At 39.7% G+C, this 19,605-nt stretch overlaps 2 protein-coding genes and 1 long non-coding RNA gene across 3 annotated transcripts in view; 2 read left to right on the top strand and 1 right to left on the bottom strand.

The window, feature by feature from the left end:
• Nucleotides 1-19,605, bottom strand: part of LOC147574350 (uncharacterized) — a 280,815-nt gene that overhangs the window by 50,909 nt on the left and 210,301 nt on the right. The window lies entirely within an intron of this gene.
• LOC112854127 (keratin-associated protein 2-2-like) lies at nt 2,944-3,662 on the top strand. Its single transcript, XM_025917588.2, has one exon. The coding sequence runs from the start codon at nt 3,018-3,020 to the stop codon at nt 3,405-3,407; it is 390 nt and encodes a 129-aa protein (XP_025773373.1). The 5' UTR covers nt 2,944-3,017; the 3' UTR covers nt 3,408-3,662.
• LOC112854017 (keratin-associated protein 9-3-like) lies at nt 7,084-7,958 on the top strand. Its single transcript, XM_086687271.1, has one exon. It carries the CDS (start codon nt 7,143-7,145, stop codon nt 7,659-7,661), a length of 519 nt encoding a protein of 172 aa, XP_086543397.1. The 5' UTR covers nt 7,084-7,142; the 3' UTR covers nt 7,662-7,958.

The following is a 19,605-nucleotide window of genomic DNA, read 5'->3' as shown; positions in this document are numbered from 1 at the left end:
ATTTGATTGAAAAATAGGCAGAGGACCTGAACAGACATTTTCCCAAAGAAAACATACAGATGGCCAACAGAGTGCTTGACATCAGTAATCATCAGGGAAATGCAAATCAAAACCACAATGAGGTATCTCACCTCAACCTGTTAGAATGGCTAATATCAAAAAGATAAGAGAGAACAAATACTGGTGAGGGAGAAAAGCGAACCCTGGTGCACTGTTGGTGAGAATATAGTTTGGCACAGCTACAGTGGAAAAGGGTACAGAGATTCCTCAAAGAATTAGAAATGGAACTACCATATGACCCAGCAATCCCACTTCAGGGTATACATCCGAAGGACATAAATTCATGATCTGAACGAGATATCTGCACTCCCATGTTCACTAAAGCATTAGTTCACAATTACCAGGGTATTAAAACAACCTAAATGTCCAATGACACATGAATGGATAAAAAAAATGTGATTATATGTGTATACACACAGAGCATACATATATATGAATGATATATATGATGCATGTGTGTATTCCAAGAGAAGTCTTGCAATAGTTGTGTTTTGCATATATATTTATATAAATATATATGTAACTATATAAATATATAACTATATAAATATATATGTAACTATAAATATATATGTAAATATGTATATAAGTATATGTAAATATATATAAATATATATAAAAATATATACATAGTGAAGTATTAACCATAAAAAAAGACTAAAACCTTGCCAATTCCAACAACATGGATGGACCTTGAGGAACTATACTGAGTGCAGTAAATCATAAAAACACAAATATTGCATGATGTCACTTATATTTGGAGTCAAAAATATCGAACTCATACAGAGTAGAAAAGTGGTTGTCAGGGGCTGAGAGGTAGGAGAAATGGGAAGATTTTGGTCAAAGGATATAAATTGTCCGTTATAAGATGAATAATTTCCAGGGATCTAATGTACAGCACGGAGACTACAGTTAATAATATATTGTATATTTGAAAGCCGCTAGGAGATGGGGCGCCTGGGTGGCTCAGTCGGTTAAGCGTCCGACTTCGGCTCAGGTCATGATCTCACGGTCTGTGAGTTCAAGCCCCACGTCGGGCTCTGTGCTGACAGCTCAGAGCCTGGAGCCTGCTTCCGATTCTGGGTCTCCCTCTCTCTCTGACCCTCCCCCGTTCATTCTCTGTCTCTCTCTGTCTCAAAAAAAATAAACATTTAAAAAAAATTTTTTTTAAATAAAAAAAAAAGCTGCTAGTAGAGTAGGGCTCTAATGTTCTCACCATGAAAACAATAATAAGATGATAATTATGCAAGGTGGGAGAACGATGTGCAGCCTTACTGCAGCAAGCACTGTGCAATATATACATGCATCACGTCATCACAATGCACACTTGAAGCTTACGCTATGTTGTATGTCACTTTTATCTCAATGAAGCTGGGAAAAAGAACAAAAAAAAGGGCAGAATACACAAGTTTTTATCTAGGCTCTGGTTACTGCTTTGAAAAAAATCATGTGTCTATGGACCAGAGAAAGAACGTGAAACATGAGAGAGTCGAATGTCCTCATGATGAGACTGTGCTTCATTTCTCCCTCCTCTGTTTCCCCGATTATGACTATATGTTCAGTCGGTTTACATTCCTTTTAAGGTTTTGAAATTATGTTCAAAATTCCACTTGGGGAGCTTTAGCTCCTGGGGCCTGAGGCACATTCTGCTGAACGATGGGAATGATCCTAAGTGACCCAAAACCCTATCTGGTGCATAGCAACAGGAGAAAAGCTGTAAAGTAATGAGACTGTTCCCCCCATGCATTTCCCCAAACGCTTCTGGTGACCCTTCCCTAAGATGCATGTCCCTCACATTTCCAGCAGTGCTGCCACTGAACAGCTGGGCAGCCTCCCACATACCTCCTCTGATCAATGTGTTGTGTATGTCTGCAATGCTGGTTAAAAACCTCCATCTTGTCACTTCTTAGTCACAGTACCCATGTCAAGGTATATTAAGAAAAAACTTCCCATTATATGATTCTTTAGCTTACACACAAGAAAGGCAAATATAGAAAATGTCATGTGTCAGAGATGAAAAATCAATATGCTATGAGCAGAAGGCCCATAGCTGCTCAAAGCTGAGCTGAAGAAAAAAATGGAAGGCAGCCTTGGGTGTTTTATTCCAATACTTACTTGGTTTACAAAAATAACCTTTTATCTTTCCCATACAAATATCAGAGCTACAGTCTTATTCAAAGTACATGCATTCCATTGTATCAAGTGATATGTAAATAAAGTCCCAAGGAGGGGCGCCTGGGTGGCGCAGTCGGTTAAGCATCCGACTTCAGCCAGGTCACGATCTCGCGGTCCGTGAGTTCGAGCCCCGCATCAGGCTCTGGGCTGATGGCTCAGAGCCTGGAGCCTGTTTCCGATTCTGTGTCTCCCTCTCTCTCTGCTCCTCCCCCGTTCATGCTCGGTCTCTCTCTGTCCCAAAAATAAATAAACGTTGAAAAAAAAAAAATAAAGTCCCAAGGAGTCCACATGTGAAGACATGTCTAACACCCGTCTGATTAACATGTAGGTTTCTCAGGGCATCTCCTAGGGGTCAAGGACAGGATCCACTCAGTTCTCTAGAAACCGCTGTATGTTTAATTTCTTTCATTTCTTTTAAAACTTGCGGTTCCTTTAGGACCATTTTGCCCAGGATTCATCAGGTGCTATCTACCCAAAATAAGCATCAAGAGTTGCTATCACCTCAAATGACTGAGTGCTTAGATTTTGATGATGAACAGCATGAATATATCCATATTTAGGAATGCAACAGAGTTCTTTAATGAGATCATGAGTATGTCACAAGCAATGCAATCATTAGTCAAAACAAAACTGTACTCAATTGGCCAAAAGATAAATGGGGGTGGGGGTCATCAGGACCCGCTCAGGGTATATAAAGGCCCCAGAGCAGGAGGGAGGCATTCACACCTGACAACACCCGAATCCTCTCACCCCTCCGACCCAAACCAGCCCCAGACACCACCATGTCCGGCTCCTGCTGCGGCTCCACCTGCTCCTCCCTGGGCTGCGGGGGAGGCTGCTGCCAGCCCTGCTGCTGCCGCGACCCCTGCTGCTGCCGCCCCGTCAGCTGCCAGACCACCGTGTGCCGCCCCGTGACCTGCACCTGCCGCTGCACGCGCCCCATCTGCGAGCCCTGCCGCCGCCCCGTCTGCTGTGACCCCTGCTCCCTGCAGGAGGGCTGCTGCCGCCCCATCAGCTGCTGCCCCACGTCCTGCACGGCCGTGGTCTGCCGCCCCTGCTGCTGGGCCTCCACCTGCTGCCAGCCCATCTCTGTGCAGGCGCCCTGCTGCCGCCCCCCCTGCTGCCAGCCTGCCCCCTGCCGCACCACCTGCAGGACCTCCTGCTGCTACTAAGTGCACGGTCTAGAACAAGCAATCAACCTTCTGAAAGAGTCATACTCCTTTCTCTACCTAAGAAACCTCCTCCCCTAAACCATCAAGACCCCAAGTCAACCAGGGTTTGAATGGAGATCCAGGCTTACCTGTTAAGACTTGGGGTGTTCTCAAGTCTTTGTAACAGTATCAACTCCCTTCTTCCCACCTTAGATCTTAGGTCTTGTGGCATGTTTGTTTTCTAATAAACTTCTCTTCTTTGGCCTAGCAAACCCATATTTGGTTTTTCTTATTTATTCTAACGTTTTTCACTAATTTTAAATATAACGAAATGTACTGCCTACCATCTGCAAGTCACAGACTGTATGGTATACAATAGAAATTAAAGTGAGTTAAAAATATTCCCCTCTTCAAGAAACTTCTAGGGAGATAAATGAAATTCACGATAATGCACCTAAAAATTAGAAAATGAAAAAAAAAGTACAACATACTTCGGTGTGTCAAAATATCACTACTGACTGGGGAGAACAAGAAAGACCAAAAAGGAAGCTAGCATTTTACAGAAGTTAAGATTTCAGCATGCAGATCTAAAGGAAGATGTCATTTTCACTGGTAACAGTATGCACTAAGGTATAGAAAGAGGGCTTGTTCAGAGGATACTTTGGCTGGGAACACAGGATACATGTAGAATAACAGCGGAAGATAAATTTGGGAAGTGTGTGTGCTTTGAATAGTAACCAAAGTAGTATGCCCTTAATGCAGTAAATACTAAGGAGTTGTTGAAACCCTTGGGGCAACTGAATGGCATGACAGGCATTGGGCATCAGGATGATTCCTATGGTAATTGTTTATCAAAAAGGAAGGCCAAAGGCTAGACAATATAATGGCTATACAGAAACAAGTCAAGAGGCCACTGAACTGGTCCAAGCGATACACAGTACGAGCTGAACTAGGATGATAGCCATGGAATAAAGAAGACATAAAGAGTATGTCAGACATAGAAACCCAGAAGGCATATTACCTAATATGAATGTGGGAAACAAAAAACAATTAAGAATCAAATGTGTTATTGCAGCTCTAGGGAAAACTCCTCTGATCAGAAGACACTTAAAAGAATCTTAACATATTTATACTTATTTACTGTGTGTTTAAAGTTACTACTCCATAGCATTTCTGCCTGTAGCTACTATTTCTATTCTTGGACTATTATAGAACATTTTTTGAAAAAGGAGACAAAGAGGGGTTTTTTTTTAATGTTTATTTACTTATTTTGAGAGAGAAAGAGCACAGGTAAGGGGCAGAGATAGAAAGAGGGACAGAGAGAATCCCAAGTAGGATCCATGCTGTCAGCACAGAGCTCAATGTGGGGCTCAATTCCACGACCCTGAGATCATGACCCAACCTGAAATCAAGAGTCAAAAACTTAACCAATTGAGCCATCCAGGCACCCTGAGACAAAGAGTTTTAAGAATTAATTGCTCCTGGAAAATAGCATTGTATAAAATAAAGTAAAACAGCTATAACTGATGTAGGAAGGAGAGACAGGAGTTTTATACCCTGCTCTGCTGGCTGTGTACTGTCTGACTAAAGCAAGTCATTAAAATTTCCAAAAGGCAGCCACTCCTAGACTCAGTAGTATTCTAACATCAGCAAATGCTGAAAGGAAATAAAAACCAGTCTGGGGGCACCTGGGTGGCTCAGTTGGTTAAGCGTCCCACTCTCGATTTCAGCTCAGGTCATGATCTCACAGTTCATGAGATCAAACCCCTCATTGGGCTCTGCACTCACAATGCAGAGCCTGCTGGGGATTCTCTTTCTCTTTCCCTCTGCCCCTCACCTGCTTGTGCTCATAGGCCTCTCCCTCTCTTTCTCTCTCAGAATAAATAAACACTTTCAAAAAAGCAGTCTGTATTACAACATCAGTGTTCCAATTTAAAACTATGAGGATGGATGGTAATATATTTGACTCTTTTCCTTGATTCAGCCCCCCATCAGTATTATAATGATTCATAAACTGGAGCAAGATATGAAGCAGACAGACTGAATCTGGCTTTCTGCACAACCCTTTAGTGCTCTGGGTAAAATATGATGACTTAATAAACATTTGCTATTTATAAAAACAATGATGTCAGTACCTATACAATTAAATGTTTGGACAGATGATTTACTAAGTTTTTGATCTCTGACATTTGAGGATTCCTTCAACCATTTTTCAACTTCATACCTACAGTCATGGTTATCACATGACATGAACATCTTTCTTGACACTGGCATGAATCACATTCTAATGTAATTCTCTCGCTGTACAAACCAATACCTCCATCTCATAAAAAGCTAACTATGTGAGTGCTAGTTTTTATTCAAGATGTGATGTTTTTATTCAAGATTGGAAGGAAGGGACAAACCTACCACAAATAACAATAATAGGCTCTTTGGCCACCACTTTTTTTTTCATTCCCCCAATATAACCCTAAACAGCAAATGGAAAATGATATTCTTTATTTTGGCAACCACCAAAATTATTTCAAATTTGTTTTGCTGAAATTTATACCCAGTTCTCTGGCTGTGTACTGTGCAAATGGAGCAAGTCACTAACTTCTCCAAAATATAGCCATTCCTAGACTCAACAGTATTCTAACATCAACTCATGCTGAGGGGAAATTAAAAGTGGTCCATACCACAACATCAACCCATTTACACTTATACCTTAAGTGCAAAAGTACACTTAATCTCTTTTCACTTATACCTATTGGATGATATTTGACCATCCATTTCCTACCTTGCCTTATAAACACTGTGATCCAGAAGAAGCATTTCTTAACTTCTACTTTTTCTTAGTGATTCCCCTTCATAAATTGGATTGTCATGCTCTTTGGTCTAACATCCTTTCATAGGACACAGGGTGTAGTTACATAAAATGACATAAACTGAAAACAATTCCCACCTTTGAGAAATACAGTCTAGATAATCCACAAACCAGTGATTTTTATCTTTCATAGAAAAATATAAATTACACTTAAAATTTTGTGAGATATTTTCCTAATTGCTGGTTATCAATTTTAGCCCTTCTTTTAAATTCAGGCTAATAAAATATCCACAGTAAGTTGCAATGGAACAGTTTTTGTTCTATGTATCCTCCTGAGTGGTGTTTTCTCAAGTATGAATGTGTGGAGTTCAGGAGAGATCACTGAAATTGGAGACCATTTTCTGGAAACTAAATGCATTTCTATGAATGTGAAGTTTATCAGAGTTTCTATCTGCCTGATTATAGAGACTATAATCTTATTAATCATATATAATGGAAAATAGTCTTACATAAATAGCAGTCAATTGTTAACATTTTTTTCTGGAGACTTGAATTTTGGTAAATATGACCCCCAAATTGTGTCATCTTATCAGTGAGAGTCACTTGGTCAGGTGATGTGACCATAAATGCAGAATGGAAGCTGAGACTTGAGGAAAAATTACAGCATTGCATGGAAATGAAACAACAACATTTCTACCAAGGATGGACACGTTTAGTGAGTATTAGCTTAGCAATAAAGGAAAAACTAATTTGGGGATGTAGTTAAAATAACAGTATTTGAACAATCAAAGGGCTCTGGAAAAGCTTGTTTAAGGAGTAACAGGATAAAAATGCTGTCCATCACAAAACAGGAACTGGCCAAGGCCTATAAAAGGCCCAACGTGGAAGTGACCAGCAAAACACAAAAAACTTCTCTTAGCAACCCAACTCTCAGCCCAGCTCCTGACACCATGGCCTGCTGCTCCACTAGCTTCTGTGGATTTCCCACCTGCTCCACCAGTGGGAACTGTGGCTCCAGCTGCTGCCAGCCCAACTGCTGCCAGGACAGCTGCTGCCAGCCCAGCTGCTGCCAGACCAGCTGCTGCCAGCCCAGCTGCTGCCAGACCAGCTGCTGCCAGCCCAGCTGCTGCCAGCCCAGCTGCTGCCAGAACAGCTGCTGCCAGAACAGCTGCTGCGGGACCGGCTGTGGCACTGGTGGCGGCCAGGAGGGTGGCTGCGGAGCCGTGAGCTGCCGCGTCAGGTGGTGCCGCCCTGACTGCCGCGTGGAGGACACCTGCCTGCCCCCCTGCTGTGTGGTGAGCTGCATACCCCCCACCTGCTGCCAGCTGCACCACGCCCAGGCCTCCTGCTGCCGCCCGTCCTACTGTGGACAGTCTTGCTGCCGCCCTGCCTGCTGCTGCTACTGCTGCCAGCCCAGCTGCTGCCAGCCCACCTGCTGTGAGCCCACCTCCTGCCAGTCCACCTGTTGAAAATCTCTTTCGAAAGGAATCCTAAGAAACTGGCACTTCACAATGAGGCAATGTAGAGTCCCGATGAACTTCTGAACTCCAATACTCATAACACAGCTTGCAAATGGCTACAAAATTTCCTAAGATGTAAATTAATTTATAATCGAAAACCAAAAATATTTCATAAACCTGGACACAAACAGAAGTCCTACAAGGTTAAGAGGAATGTATAAAACTTTTACTATAAATACCACCTGAAATAGTTCAACAGCTCATTGGATTTGGGATTTAATAAAATTTTTATTCTTCAATGACAAAGTCATTGTTGGAGCTTTCTTTTCTTTGGAATTTGTTATTGATACTGGGGTATTTGGATTTTTCAAAATCTCAGTAACTGTGGTATGGCACTATGGTGTTTTTTTATTTTTCCCTTTTTTAAAGGTCTTTAAAAAATGGTTTTCCTTTGTTTTACCATTAAATGGTCCAATATTCTACAGCCAAAATCTATGGTAAAAGAACATATCAGTATTAAGGAACTATTCTCCGAGGTCCTCACATGTGCAAATTGACAGGCTAGGTGTTCCAGAAGATCAATTTTACAAAAAGGAATTTTTATGTTATTTAGTTTCTTGAGATATTGCCAAATTTATTCACTTCCTTCATATACAATTCTGTGTACAAGTCTTTCAACTATCTGGGATATAAAAGGATAATACATAATTGGAAAGACAGGAAGCATAAGATTTCAAAGTACTAGCATAAGATATAAAGACATCTCAAGTTCTAATCCCCACTTTGTAACTAAGAACCCAAGCATTCTTATTTTTTTTAAGTTTATTTATTTATTTTGAGAGGGAGAGAGAGCGGGGGAGAGAGGAGAGAGAGAGAAAATCCCAAGCAGGCTCTATACTGTCAGTGCAGAACCCCATGTGGAGCTCAAACCCAGACACTATGAGAGCATGACATGAGCTGAAACCAAGAGTTGCAGGCTTAACCAACTGAGCCACTTAGGAGCCCCGGACCCATGGATTCTGGAGCAAGGCCCTTCACCCGCCTGGGCACCAGGTTAGAAAAACTGGAAAACAAAAGAATTGACATTCATTGCTTACAGCTTCTCTCCCAGGCACCAGGATGGATTATTTCCTAAACAGGTGATGCACTGACAATTAGTCTCTTCAGACGCCCAATGAGGAAAAATTATTCAATGGTCAAGTAATGTTGCATGCATTTGCACCATGTTGAAGGTTTATAAAACACATCAGAATATTAAAGAAAGCTCTATAACTATTACTCCCAAACTGATTTAGTTGGGGAATACTCCATTCATTACCAACTAGCATCCTGTAACACTAGTGTTCCTCAAAACATACTTTGGAAAATGATGAAAGGGAATTTCAACTGGTGCTTCTACAACATCTATACAATTCGTTCATGTACCGTGAACTAGAAAATAAATATTCATCACAAGAATGGATTTAAACGAGCATGATACTGGCATACACTGTGCCCATTCTTATTCTAATCTCCAGAGAAAGTTCTAGAATAAAGCAAGGATCAAATAAAAAATACATAATAAGAACTTCCATTTTGATGGATAAAATCTTTGATTATAAAATCAAAGTGGTAAATCACTGGCTGGAGAGAAAGGGGGAATGGGGAGTAATTACTAAAGATTATCAGGTGGTATTCTCGGTGATGAAAAAGGTTTTAAACTAGACAGAGGAATGGTAGCTGCATAACAAGGTGAATGCACTAAAGGCCACTCAACTGTACATTTTAAAATGGTTTAGTATATATTATGTGAATTTCACCTCGATTTAAAAAGTAAGTAAGTCAGGGGCACCTGGGTAGCTCAGTTGGCTCAGCATCCAACTTCGGCTCAGGTCATGATCTCATGGTTTGTGAGTTTGAGTCCCACGTTGGGCTCTCTGCTTCAGCATCCTCATGCCTGCTTCAGATCCTCTGTCTCCCTCTCTCTCTGCCCCTCCCCTCCTCAAATATAAATAAACACTTAAAAAAAAGAAAAAGAAGTAAGTCAAAGGGATGGGGTCTTCACTAGCACAACCTTACCAGAATTAGAAAAAGGCATCACCTTTAGGTAGAAACAGTTTGAAGAATACACAGCTTACTGAGCCTACATCATTTTCATATGAAAAAGATTCTCCTTCTTCTGAGTGGACAGAGCCTCCCCCATCAGGGCACAACCCACACATTCATACACAATGTGTCTAAAACATGTTTAATGCTCGATGTCCCTCAAATACCACTCTCTTGTCTTTCAATGGGTTAGGATGTACTTACTTTTACTTAGAATGGCTTTATCTCAAAGCACCAAAAGAGCCAGGTTGGCATTCAGAAGAGAAAAAGATCTTATTACTTGATTTAGAGTAAAAAGTTGGGGATGTTCAACTGGTTCCTATATCAACCATGTCTTATCACTCAGGAATCTATGGCAGATGCAACTGAACTAGAGAACTAGTAAAATGGAGCTTAAGGAATTGAAAGAACCCCCAAACTTACAATAAGAAACCTAGAACCATGGCACCTTAAAGAAAAATAACTCAATATATTAATATCTATAAACAGAAGGCAGACATTCAATAAGAGACAAACACATCCTTTCTTCTTATGATACTATTGGATCTGGACCCCATCGCTTAAATGAAGTAATGAAAACCAAAGAGAATAAGCCTTGTAATAAAATCATTTTAAATGTAAAGTTACTGGCATTCTTTTCTCCAAGAAGACAATAGATAGTGATTTCCAGCATTTAAACGGTCATAAAATCTACACAGGGAAATACCACAAATTGATTATAACTTCTTACTCTATTTGTATGAAAACCAATCAAGAAGAAATGGAGTAAATAATTTTATTTTCTTGATTTCTTTAGGAGAGATAAGGGAATGTTCAGATTAGTCTGTGGCAAAAGAGGAGAATTCTCAAATTTTAAGTGTCATACCTTATGTCATGGTTAATTTTATGTATCAACTTGACTGGGCTAAGGGATCCCCAAACAGCTAGTAAAACATTATTCCTGGGTGTGTCTGTGAGGGTGTTCATGGAAGGAATTAGCATATGAGTCTGTAGAATGAGTAAATTAGATTGCCTTCACCAATGTGGATGGACAATGTGGATCATCGAAATCATTGAGACCCCAAATAGAACAGAAAGGGAGAGGAAGGGCGAATTGTTCTATGGCTTAAGTTGGGACAGCCATCTTCTCCTGCCCTCATACTTCAGTGCTCCTGGTGAGGGCCTCCACATTTGTGTGAACCAATCCCTCACAATAAATCTCTTTCTATGGATATATATATATATATGTATACATATATATATATATCTCCTACTGGTTCTGTTTCTCTGGAGAACTCCGCCTAAAAACACTTATTATTAGTAATTCTCTGAGGGCAGCTAAAGACCAGAAAAATGAAAATCGAGTTAAATTTTGCACCAAGGGAGATGTTGAAAACAGTGCCACAGGGGCGCCTGGGTGGCGCAGTCGGTTAAGCGTCCGACTTCAGCCAGGTCACGATCTCGTGGTCCGTGAGTTCGAGCCCCGCGTCAGGCTCTGGGCTGATGGCTCAGAGCCTGGAGCCTGTTTCCGATTCTGTGTCTCCCTCTCTCTCTGCCCCTCCCCCGTTCATGCTCTGTCTCTCTCTGTCCCAAAAAATAAATAAACGTTGAAAAAAAAATTTTTTTAAATAAAAAAAAAAAAAGAAAACAGTGCCACAGCAGAAAAGCATAGAAATGGAGACCCAACAGATAACACTACCTATCCCTGGTGCCCTAGTCAGTAGGTATTTCAACTCCTCAAATATCTGAATTTTTTGCAAGGGGAGATAAATGCTTTTAGTATCAAAGATACTGAATTTAGATATGAATTAAATAGCTCCTGAGATTATAATGGGGACAAATCTACATACTCCAAACATCCACAGTGGGAAAATTAGCTAATCGAAGAATCCATGATGTAGACTTGCTTAAGGAGAGGAAGTAAAAAAATCACATACCTTTGAATTCAAATTTGATGTGGGATTTGTAAATGCCTTCATTCTGATTTGGGAAGAATTATGGTCTAAACTCAAAACTGTCATTCCTGAAGAAGCAGAAACTAACACCCGGTATTCTGGTTCAAACTATGTAAGTGGCATTTTAATATCCATTTGCCTGTAACAGAGTCCATACTCAATGAAGGCCAGGTCACCTTTCATTGTACCTGTACAAAACCTTCATCTTCAACCTCATCTGCTGCCTCATTCAAACTATATTATAGTTTGCTAATGTCTACAGTAAACTGCATGCTGATCTAATGTACTATGGTATGTCACATGTTCCAGTGTTAATATACTGAGTGTGATTTTTATGCAGTTAAGGACATTTAGATCTATAGGACATCCTAATATCAAAGATTGAATGAAGTCACAAGTCAAGGAGGTCAACCATTTTAGCACACAAAATTTTCTTGAAGCTTGTTATGTAGTCAAAAAAACTTTTTTTCAGAGAAGTTTCTAATAGTGTTATTATTCACCTTAAGCTCTGCATTTCTTCCCTTGACCTGAAAAACAGTTAAGAGTGGGCAAATTTTTACATCTTTCCTTTACCCTTTGAGTTTCTCTGGAACAATTGCTGACATGGAAAACAGGGTATTGACTGTAGTGGTTGAAGAGTTTAGTTTGGAGTCAGATGGCATAGGTTCAAATTTCAGATTCACCACTTGTTGGTGTGAACCTGAGCAACAGACATAAATCTGCTTGAGGCTCAATTTCCTGACATAGACGATGGGAGATGTATAGGCGGAGTCCATAGGATTGCAGTGAAAATTAAATGAAATGATACGTGCAAAGTAGTCAGAACCACTTGGGCACATACGTGCTCCAGAATCTGTGATCAGTAACAATTCATCCACATTTCTCAGCCCCCCCAAAAAGCATCCCTTTCTGGCCAACTGGATCACTTTGCTTCACAGTCAAATGGAAGATGAGAAAGATAAAGGGGCAACAGTTGACACTGGAGACATGTTGCTGGGAATTAAACTGTCATGTGAGACCCAAGAGCTCCATTATCAGGGTCACCAATGAGTAATACTGACACTCTGTAAAGGTGAGGCATCAATTATTCTTAGGGCAATGAGCAAATTTTAACAAATATGGGGGATTATGGGTTATGTACCCAATGAACGCCAATGACTACCTGACTGTGGTAAAGAATCCTAATTGAAGACCAATAAAATGAACTTTTAAAGGCTTTCAGAGGTTGAACAAATAACTCAGGAATAGGGCAATTATTATTCAGAGACAGATTATTTATATACAAACAAGGAAGGCATTTTGAGAATTATGTAAATAATAGCTGGCCAAGGCCTATAAAAGGCCCAACGTGGAAGTGACCAGCAAAACACAAAAAACTTCTCTTAGCAACCCAACTCTCAGCCCAGCTCCTGACACCATGGCCTGCTGCTCCACTAGCTTCTGTGGATTTCCCACCTGCTCCACCAGCGGGAACTGTGGCTCCAGCTGCTGCCAGCCCAGCTGCTGCCAGGACAGCTGCTGCCAGCCCAGCTGCTGCCAGCCCAGCTGCTGCCAGAACAGCTGCTGCCAGCCCAGCTGCTGCCAGCCCAGCTGCTGCCAGAACAGCTGCTGCGGGACCGGCTGTGGCACTGGTGGCGGCCAGGAGGGTGGCTGCGGAGCCGTGAGCTGCCGCGTCAGGTGGTGCCGCCCTGACTGCCGCGTGGAGGACACCTGCCTGCCCCCCTGCTGTGTGGTGAGCTGCATACCCCCCACCTGCTGCCAGCTGCACCACGCCCAGGCCTCCTGCTGCCGCCCGTCCTACTGTGGACAGTCCTGCTGCCGCCCTGCCTGCTGCTGCTACTGCTGCCAGCCCAGCTGCTGCCAGCCCACCTGCTGTGAGCCCACCTGTTAAAAGCAAGGTTGCTGATTTTCAACTTGAAGTTTCAACTTCCAAATCAATTCATGAGCTAACTATTTCCTCCACCACGCCTGGACCACTAACAAATTCTTGAACTGTTATTTGTTTTTTGTGGTGGGGGCTATTTAGGCCTCACAGATCTATCTGATTCCATTCAATTCTGGAAAGACTTTGATCTCTCCCAGTGAGGCTGCCAAAATACAAATTTGACTCAAGAAATGGGACAACCAATTTGCTTTCAGGACACATTTGAATCTACTCTCTGTGATTCTGCCACCAATGCCACGGAAGAACCATCTGTCCTCAGATATGTTCACCTCCTATACTCCACCATCCTGCAAACTGCACTTTTTATGAAAGGGGAATAATATACCAAGGTCTATTAAACTATATCTATTTGGTGCAGCAAATATCTCTTTTTTTCTTTATTGAGTTTATTCATGATATGTATTTCATAGAAAGTCACAAAAGATTTTAATCTGTTTTTGATATCCCACACTGCTTTTCTTATATCATGCTAGGAAATTTGATTAGATCTACTAAAGGTTAATGCCATAAAAAGTACAGCAAAGGCAGTCATACAGGGCCTCAGCAGTGGCACAAGCTCTATTTCCATATCCTGACCTCACAAAGAGCTTTCACAACCAGAAAAGTATAGCAGTCAGTCAGGAACTCTGAATCCAAAGCCAGATATGATGTATTTTTTTTTTTTCAAGTCTCTTAGAGGAATGCTCTTTCAGGCAATCTTCAAACCATGGTAACATATGCTAATATATTACACTCTTCCATTCACATGTAGTCTTGCCTAATAAAGCAAGAGAACCACACATTGGGAAAGCCTCTCTGAGGAAATTCGCTTTTGGTCAGATGGAGAACTTTACTCTAATTTCCATCTCAGTTTCTAAATTGAAAGTGAGGATAATAACATATCTACTTTGGTTTAAAATTTTCACTTAGAAATACATTTATTATGCATACACATGCACTCATACATAATACACAATGGATGTATATACATAACAATGAATTTATACATATTTAAACACAAGCATCAGGAAATGTTTTATAAATCTTGGTAGTTTTTGGACAAGGCTCAGGATTAATTTGTGGTTTCTTGGACTTAGAACTGGAGGGAGCTGAAGATACTCCTTTTTATTAAAAATATTACTTGGGTTAAAATTATAACACTTTATTCATGCAAGGGTTAAAGAAAATCAAGAAATTAGAAAGCATGAATAAAGGATAACATGTAAGCAAGGAATCAATTTCCCCGACATATCTTCTAGAGACCTGATCAAACCCAGAAGACACCCTTGAATAGAATAGAAATGGCAACATGTTTTGTCCTCTTTTTCCTTCAATTTTAACTTCTGACCACTTTCAGGTATCACTACCTAAGAGCTCCTGCTGAGAAAAAAAGTATAAAATAAATGACATGTGACTTGGGTAAGATGCAAATTTGGCTGTTTATCAGTACCATACACAGCCAATCATTCCTTCCTTCCTTTATTCGACAGCATTTCCTGAGTGCCTATGTTGAAGATGGTGCAGAAAGCACTACATAGGATTCCAAGGTGAATTAGACATGGTAGATCATACCCTTAAGGAATGAATGAGCGGGGAAAGCAATTCCACAATTTTAGCCCTGGAGGTGTCTGAAAGATCATCTCATTTTACAGATGAATAAACCAATGTTCAGAGAGAGTAAGTCACTTTTTTGAAGTTGCAGAATCACATAATGGCAGAACCAGTTTGAGAAGCTTATTTAGTTTAATTAGCTTAATTTAGTTCTCAGTTAAGGGCTCAGATCGCTGTATCATGTGACCCACCCATAATCACCAAAAGCTGGATTCCTTTAAATTCTCTAGCTTGAAATTCTCTCTTTTTTTAATTCAAAAGCACAAACTAAAAACAACTGAGGATATATCAATAGGGTATGATTGAATATAGTGTGGTATGATCACACTCTGGAAAACTGCATAGCTATTTAAAAGAATGACTAATAGGTATGGGATAGGGCAAAAAATTAGATGACTTAGATAAAATGAATAAATTCCTAAAATCACATAACCTATTCAAACCAAATCATGAAGAAATAGAAAAATCTGAACAGATCTATAACCAGCAAGGAGACTGAATTAGTAACAAAAAACCTCCCAACAAATAAAATCCCAGTACCAGACGTTTCACTGGTGAATTCTACCGAACATTTAAAGAAAAGTTAAAAACAATCATCCTCCAACTCTTCCAACAAATTAAAGGGAAAGGAATACTTCCAAACTTACTCTGTGAGTCTAGCATTACTCTGATACCAAAGCCAAAGACACTACAAGAGGAGAAAACTAGAGACCAATATCTGTGATGAATATTGATGCAAGATTCCTCAAATAGTATCAAACAGAATACAACAGCACATTAAAAGGATTATACACCGTGACCTAGTGGGATTTTATCCTAGAATGCACGGATGGTTCAACATGCAGAAATCACTGAATGTAATACACTGCATAACAGAATAAAGAAGGGAAAACACATGGTTGATAGATGGAGAAAAAGAATTTGATGAAATTCAACACTCTTTCAACAAAAACAAAAATACTCAACAAACTAGGAATAAAAGGACACTATGTCAGCCTAATAAAAGCCATATATGAAAGCCCACACTAACCTAATACTCAGTGATAAAAGACTGAAAGCTTTTCTTCTAAGATCAGGAAAAAGAGAAGGGTGCCCACTTTTACCTATTCTATTTATCGTAGTACTAAAAGTCCTAGCTAGAGAAATTAGACAAGAAATAAAAGGCATCCAAATAAGAAAGAAAAAAATAAAATTGTCTCTACTTGCAGATGACATGATATGATACATAGAAAATCCTAAAGACTCCACCTTACCCCCAAAAATACAATAAGAAAAAAACAGTTAGAACCTGTCAACAAAACCAGTACAGTTGGAGGTTGCAGGACACAAAATCAATACACCAAACCAGTTGCATTTCTACACACTAACAACAATATACCACAAAGAGAAATTAAGAAAACAATCCCATTTACAATAGCATCAAAAAAGAATAAAATAGTTAGGAATAAATTTAACCAAGGAGATGAAAGATCTGTGTACCAAACACTAGAAGTCACTGATGAAAGAGTTAAAGAAGACACAAGTAAGTGGAAAGGTATTACATGCTCATGAATGAGGAGAATTAATACTGTTAAAATGCCCATACTACTCAAAGCAATCTACAGATTCAATGCAATCCTTATCAAGATTATTTTTCACAGAAAGAGGAAAAAAAAAAAACTCCTAAAATTTGTGTGGAACCACAAAAGACTCAGAATAGCCAAATCAATCTTGAGAAAAAGGAACAAAGCTAGAGACAACACATTTCCTGATTTCAAACTATATTACAAAGCTATAGTAATCAAAACAGTATGATACTGGCATAAAGGCAGTCATATGGACAAATGGAATATAAGAGACAGCCCAGAGAGAAACCTTTACAAATATGGTCAAATAATTTTCAATAAGGGTGTCAAGACCATTAAAAGGGAAGGGCAGTCTTTTCAAAACATGGTGCTTGGAAAACTGGGTATCCACATGCAAAAGAATGAAGGTAGATCCTTACATTATACCATATACAAAAATTAACTGAAGATGGATAAAAAAAAAACCTAAAGTAAGAACTAAAACTATAAAACTCTTAGAAGGAAACACAGGAGGAAAGCTTCATGACATTGAATTTGTCAGTGATTTCTTGGATATGACACAAAAAGCATACAAAAGTAAAAAAGTGGATAAACTGAACTACATCAAAATTAAAAACTTCTGTGCGTTAAAGGATCAATGAACAAAATGAAAATTCAATCTATAGAATGGGAGCAACATTTGCAAATCATATATCTAATAAGAAGCAAATTATCTAGACTATATGAAGAACTTCTACAACTCAAAAACAATTATAAATTGGGCAAGTACACGAATGGACATTTCTTCAAAGAAGATATACAAATGGGGGCACCTGGATGGCTCGGTGGGTTAAGCATCTGACTCCTGATTTTGGCTCAGGTCATGATCTCATGGTTTGTGTAGTTTGAGCCCCGAGTCAGATTCCGCACTGACAGTGTGGAGCCTGCTTGGGATTCTCTCTCTCTCTCCCTCTCTCTCTCTCTATGCCCCTCCCCCAATCACATACACACTCTCTCTCTCTCTCTCTCTCTCAAAAATAAATAACTAAACTTTAAAGAAAAAAAATTAAGTTAATCTTTAAAAAAAAAAGATATACAAATGTCCAACAAGCATATGAAAGATGTTCCATCTCACTAATCATTACAAAAATACAAATCAAAATCACAAGGACATACCATGTCATACCCACTAGAATGTCTACTCTCAAAAAACCCAAAAAGTGTTGGCAAGGATGTGAAGAAATTGGAACCCTTGTGCACTGTTGGTAGAAATGTAAAATGGTGCAGCCGCTATGGGAAACAGTATGGCAGGTACTCAAAAAACTAAAAATAGAACTGCCATGTGATCCAGCAATTCCACTTCTAGGTATCTACCCAAAAGAAGTGAGAGTAGTATCTTGAAAAGATATTTCTACATCCGTGTTCATGGCAACATTAATCACAATAGCCAAAAGGTTGGAAGCAACCCAAGTGTTCACTGATGGACAAATACATAAACAAACTGTGGTGTATACATACAACAGAATATTATTCAGCCTTAAAAAGGAAAAACATTCTGATACATTGATAGCATGGATGAATCTTGAAGACATTATGCTAAGTGAAATAAACCATGAATTAAAAAGACATACTGGATGATTCCACTTATATGAGGCATCTAGGTTGGTCAAATTCATCAATACAAAAAGTGGAAAGGAGGTTACAAAGGCTTAGGAAGGAGAGAATGGAAAAGTTGCTCCTTAATGGATATAGAGCTTCAGTTTTACAAGATAAGAATTCTGGAGATTGATTACACACCAGTGTGAATGCTCTTCACACTAGTGAACTGTGCACTTAAAAATGATTAAGATGGCAAATTTTATGTGTATTTTATTACAATTAAAAATTTTTAAAAATAAGTATGTATAGATCCCAACTTTTACTTTTTATTTACATTTTACTTTTACTTATGTATATGCTGGTTTATGTCTGCAAAAGCAGGAAGAAAGGTATTAAAGAATATATACCAGGGGCGCCTGGGTGGCGCAGTCGGTTAAGCATCCGACTTCAGCCAGGTCACGATCTCGCGGTCCAGGAGTTCGAGCCCCGCGTCGGGCTCTGGGCTGATGGCTCAGAGCCTGGAGCCTGTTTCCAATTCTGTGTCTCCCTCTCTCTCTGCCCCTCCCCCATTCATGCTCTGTCTCTCTCTGTCCCAAAAATAAATAAACGTTAAAAAAAAAAAAAAAAAAAAAAGAATATATACCAAATTGTTAATATTGATTATTTCTGAAGTACTAGTTTTGGAGGGGATGGGTGTTTGGGGGAAAACAGGAAAATTATTAAATTTGTTTATATGTCTGTGTACTGTTTGACTTGTTAAAAGGTGTATTCATTACTAGCATATATTTTTCATTTAGTAGAGTCATAAAAACCATCTACCGGCAAAAGTCTTAACAGTTTCAGCTGTGAGGGCACCTGGGTGGCTCAGTCAGTTAGGTGTCCAACTTTGGATCAGGTCATGATCTCACAGTCCGTGAGTTTGAGCCTCATGTCGGGCTCTGTGTTGACAGCTCAGAGCCTGGAGTCTGCTTCAGATTCTGTGTCTCCCTCTCTCTCTGCCCCTCCCCTGCTCATGCTCTGTCTCTCTCTCTCTCTCAAAAATAAATAAAGATTAAAAAAAATTTTTAAAAAAACAGTTTCAGTTGGGAATATGTACATGGTTGGTGGAAGGCAAAAATATTGGTTAGAGCTCTCAGTATCCTATAACTTGCACAAACAGATCCTAGAAAGGCATAGTTCTTTTGGATGTTGATTAATGTTTTGATGACTCTAATGTTAGTCATTCGAAATCTGAACAAATTTTCTTTTATGAAGTC

The sequence above is a fragment of the Puma concolor genome, chromosome E1 (genome assembly GCF_028749965.1).
Source record: "Puma concolor isolate L17-30 chromosome E1, mPumCon1.1.hap2, whole genome shotgun sequence".
Classification (NCBI taxonomy): Eukaryota; Metazoa; Chordata; class Mammalia; order Carnivora; family Felidae; genus Puma; species Puma concolor.
This window is presented reverse-complemented; position numbering and strand designations above follow the sequence as displayed.